The 4439-nt window shown below is 53.0% G+C and overlaps 1 protein-coding gene across 1 annotated transcript; it reads right to left on the bottom strand.

The window, feature by feature from the left end:
• Positions 1-457: 457 nt before the first annotated feature.
• Positions 458-3961, bottom strand: DBX1 (developing brain homeobox 1). Its single transcript, XM_071559539.1, has 4 exons — positions 3610-3961; positions 3013-3114; positions 1158-1360; positions 458-829 (listed from the first exon to the last, which is right to left on the bottom strand). Exons 1-4 carry the CDS (start codon positions 3959-3961, stop codon positions 458-460), a joined length of 1029 nt encoding a protein of 342 aa, XP_071415640.1.
• Positions 3962-4439: the final 478 nt, after the last annotated feature.

Below are 4439 nucleotides of genomic sequence, written 5' to 3' on the forward strand. Positions count from 1 at the left end.
TTTGCTTTTGGAGAAAAGAGTTGCTAGATCAGACCAGTCTTCAGGAGTTTGATATCTTAATAGTAGCTGGAAATTCATAGCATCTATACTGTATTTTTGATGTTTCTTATCTGGGGAAAAAATTTCCCTTCAAATAGGCTATGCTTCCTTCCCTGCTATAAAGCCAGGAGCTGCCAATTGCCTGGTTTTGGGGGAGAAGACAGCTAATTGAGTAAATACGGATTGTTAATCAGAGAGAGTTATGAAAAGGTTGGCAGATACTAGGAATAGGAAAACCTTCACATGGGGCAACAAAGGAATACCAGTGAGTAGGAAGTCTTGCAGCTATGTGATGAAGAACCTACACTGAAGAAGCATGTGGACATTTGGGTGGGACGTCACCTCTTCAATTTATAGCTCTCTGTTTTATTTACATCTTTGCAGTGTCCCCATGTGATGGTAGGGGCAGGCAAGTGATCTAAGAGACCGTTATCTCCTCTTCCTCTTCCCCTTCATCATCCTCTTCCTCTGAGTCTGAGAAGTCTGAAGGTTTGCTGGGGCTGCTAGAATGGGATGGCGAAGGAAACATCTGGGAGTCCAGTCTGTCCCTCAAGTGTAGATGTTCTGGGGACTGGTGGTAGGTTAAGGGGTGCCGGGGGCTGGGTGGGCACACAGGGGGAACTTCCTCCTCCTCTTCCTCTTCTGAACACTTCTTGCCTACATCACTGAGGTCAGGGTGAGGGTTGAACTTGGTAGGCAGGGTCTGTTCTCTGCAGCCACCAGAAGAGAGGAGCTCTCTTTCTTTGGAGTTCCTCCATTTCATCCTCCTGTTCTGAAACCAGATCTTCACCTAGGGGGCAAAGCAACAGAGAAGTGGTTCAGTAAAATGGGCCAGAGAATTGTTTGGGTTGCACTCTTGAAATCCTGCATGTGCTCACACTACAGGTAACAGAAACCCCAGAATCCTTGGGGGACCCTGAAAGAGGAATCAGGGGGAATAAAGCTGTGGTCCTTCTAGCTGGGAATCATGCCGCTTTTGGCTCTGTTGATGCTCATTGCCCTGTACCATGCTTTGGGTGTTCTCCCTGCTCTCCCTTCCCTTCTCTCCAGCTGCCCCAGGACTGGGGACGCTGGCTTCCCACACACCCTCTGCCCTCCCCACTTGGTGCCCCTCTCACCTGTGAGTCCTTGAGGCCCAGCCTGGCTGCCAGCTTCTTCCTGTCGGGTTTGCTGATGTACTTCTGCTTCTGGAACATCTTCTCGAGTGCTTTGCGCTGCACGTCAGAGAAGACGGCACGGCGCAGCATCCCGCGGCGGGGCTTGCCTCGGGCAGCCAGCGGCCAGGAGAAGGTGCCAGGGATGGGCACCACGGCAGAGGCAGCTGTGGGGGCACACACAGTTCTGAGCAGAGTGGGACTGACCCCCCGCCGCCCCTCCCTGCCCTTCGGGTGGGCACTACTCAACTTGTGGCCGTGAAAAGAAGCGTTAGGCTTAACTAACCACCCCCCTTTCAGCCAGTGATCACTGGGATTAGATCTATCAACTCAAATGTGTAAAATGGATCAATAGTGGCCGGTTTTGTTGGGAGATTCAAAGGTCTCCAGCCTGAAAAGGCAAAGCGAGGCGTACCAGCTAAGACAGAGGTATAATAAAAAAGCTTTCTCTCCTGCTCAGAAGCATTTGGGGGGTTTTTAGATGCTTTTATCATTTCAGATGCTTTATTATGCTCGAGATGAAAATGGAGACTTTTCTGATTCCGAACAAAACCGCTCCTCTTCAGATGCAGTTTTGATCAAGCAGTATTCATCTTTTTATAATAATCTCTTCTCCCCCCCACCCCCGCTCCAAAGTTGGAGAATTCAATTCGAAGACATGAAAAGTAACAGCTAATTAGCACACTGCCTGGTTCCCAATGGCATTAGTGTGATAAAAAAGGGCAGAGTTTTGCCTTTAAAAAAAAAAAAAGGAGGGGGGGAACCTCCCCAAGAGAGACAGAGATGCTAATGAAGCGTGAATGGTAATTGTGTAGTAATGAACTAACAGAAAAAGACTGAGGACAAGCAGCTAACGCCATATATTATTGGAACAAAAGAGATTTACACTTTCAAACTAAACACAACGGCATGCCAGGCTCCTCGGGAGAATACTGATGGCACAATCGTCTCTTTCCCCAAATCATTTTCATTAAATGGACATGAAAAGCTATTTATAAAGCTCAAGTTGTTTTTGTTAGGCTATTCACACGCTGGAGAAAGGAAGCAAATTCCATTATCCAGAGGATGAATGGAAGAGCTTGGGTTATTTTTTTTCCTCTCTCCCTTTCCCTGTTTTCTTTTTAAATTAATAGCTTGTTTCTGTAATTAGATTTCGGAGTGTTTTTTTAATTGTTCTCCCAGCATCATAATACTTCAGCGCTATACGAATAACACCCCCGTAGCCTGCTTTGTCACCTATACCATGTTGTTTGGTTGTGTAAGGGGGAAGGTGAAGGAGGGAAGCGTTGGGACGCGGTGGAGGTGATGGAGGGGAGGGTAAGTACATGGTGGAGGTGGCAGAGGGCAGTCACGCCGTTCCCGCAGTGCGATGGATCTGCCTGGAACCCGGCGAGGGTGGAAAGGTTTGGGGCACACACAGAGGGCGGTGGGGACCGAGCCACCTCCCATCCCTCCTTCTCTCCCTCCCTCCCTCGGTCCGTGCGCGGGCGCGGAGCGCGGGCGGCGGCGAGCGCTGACCGCTCCCTGTGGTGCTGAAAGTGAGAGAAGGAGGGAGGGAAGGAAGGGAGAGGGGGAACCGCCCCGCCTCAGGACCGTGACAATCCCGGCTAATTTGCGGATCAGCGGGGGGAGCGGGCAGGGAATTTCAGGCAGTCACTGCCTGTGCTAAATCGGGCAGCAAATTGGCGCGACTGATGCTTGAATGTTGTACTCCCTCCAACCTCTGAACTGGAGCATAACCCCGACAGGGCGAGCGCGGGGGGACGGAGAAATATCACCGGGCTGTGCCTGGAGTGAGAGGGACTTTTAAAACACCTACCTGGGAAATAAGAAGATCTGATAAAGGGCTGGAAGGATCCTTCAAAGTACGGGAAAGAGAAAGTCTTTGGTGGGACGCTCTGAAGCAAGGCAGGGGAGGTTTCTAGTAAATAAAAAAATTATATTAAGCGAAGGGTTGCCGACGGTTGGACTCGACGGACGGCATGGCTGGATCTGTCCCTTGATCTGGGAACCAAGACAGTGGTGCTTTTCCAAAATAAAAAAGAGGCAGATTGAGCTCGGAACCGCCAAGGCAAAGTGGCACTTTTGCGGGTTTTGCCAGCAAAGCGGCACCCGTGAGGGCAGGGGGAGCCAACACACACGGCTGTGGGACCCCTCGCCCCTGGGCCACCCTCCCTCTCTCCGCCTGTGCCTCTCGCCCGTCCTGCTGCGGAGCGGGACTCGCCGCCCGCCAGCGCTGCCCCTGGCCCGTGAAATACGAGCCATGCCGGAGGGCTCTGCAGCTCGGCACCGGGTCCTTCTTCCCTTTCCTGAGCCGGCGCCCTCTTCTCCCCCACCCCTGTCCTGCGGGCGGTGTGTCCCCAGCGCCCGGAGCCGCTCCCCGCTGCCGGGGCTCCGGCTCTTCCCCTTCGCTTACCGGCTCGGGGGGCGGAGGACAGGATGGCGTTGACTCCAAACTTCAGGAAAGTGGAGTCGCTGCTGGAAGTCTGCGGCGAACAGATCCTCCTGGAGCCAGCCGTGGTGGAGCTGGGCAGCTCCGGCGTCCCCGAGTCCGTCCTGGCCGCCGAGCTTGGGGGGGACATGCTGGGCGGGGGGGCAGTCCTGGGCAGGTAAGTGGTGGGCCTGCTGATCCGGATCAAATCTTCCACCAGGAAGCTGGAATGGCTGGAAAAAGCTGACTGCAGCGACTGAGGCAAGGTGAGCGTGGGGGTCGGCCGGAGGAGGCTGGGGTACACGGCTGGAGGGGCGATGAGGCTGGGGAACATCATCGCAGGGGCCGTGCGCGCAGCCGGGCTCGGGCCGCTCGCCTGGTTGATTGGTTGCTTGCTTTTTTTTTCTACTCTGCAAACCTGGGTTGGTAAAGATCCAGCCAGAGAGTCTGGCGGGGTTCTCTCTGCCCCTTCCTCCTGGATCATGGGTTTTATAGTGGTCAGCCCCGCTGAGGCTCTTTCAAAAGTGACAGCCCCAACAATGGGGTTCAACAAAGTTCTCCACTTGAGCTTCATTCAGGGCGAGCTCCCGGCTTCTTCATTGGTCCGGGGCTGCAATTTATGATTGGATTAGACTTCATAAGCAACCGGGGCACAATGGCCCCGCCACAAAGAAAGTGTAGTCATCAATTTTGCATATTGACCGCCTCTTTGGAATACAGAGCTCCAAAGGCTCCCAGCAGGGTTTTGTTCAGAGGCAACACACACAGGCTAATTAAATGCCTATTTAAAAGTTTCGAATGACATCTTGCCTCAT

Source organism: Pithys albifrons, chromosome 6 (genome assembly GCF_047495875.1).
Source record: "Pithys albifrons albifrons isolate INPA30051 chromosome 6, PitAlb_v1, whole genome shotgun sequence".
Classification (NCBI taxonomy): domain Eukaryota; kingdom Metazoa; phylum Chordata; class Aves; order Passeriformes; family Thamnophilidae; genus Pithys; species Pithys albifrons.

What these genes read in the sequence shown, in the direction of transcription:
- DBX1 (XM_071559539.1), bottom strand. Translation starts at nt 3,961, where the DNA reads ATGATGTTCCCCAGCCTCATCGCCCCTCCAGCCGTGTACCCCAGCCTC. An exon ending in GTCCTCCGCCCCCCGAGCCG is followed by an intron (nt 3,115 to 3,609) that starts GTAAGCGAAGGG and finishes TTTATTTACTAG; the next exon opens with AAACCTCCCCTGCCTTGCTT. An exon ending in TGGGCCTCAAGGACTCACAG is followed by an intron (nt 830 to 1,157) that starts GTGAGAGGGGCA and finishes TTTGCCCCCTAG; the next exon opens with GTGAAGATCTGGTTTCAGAA.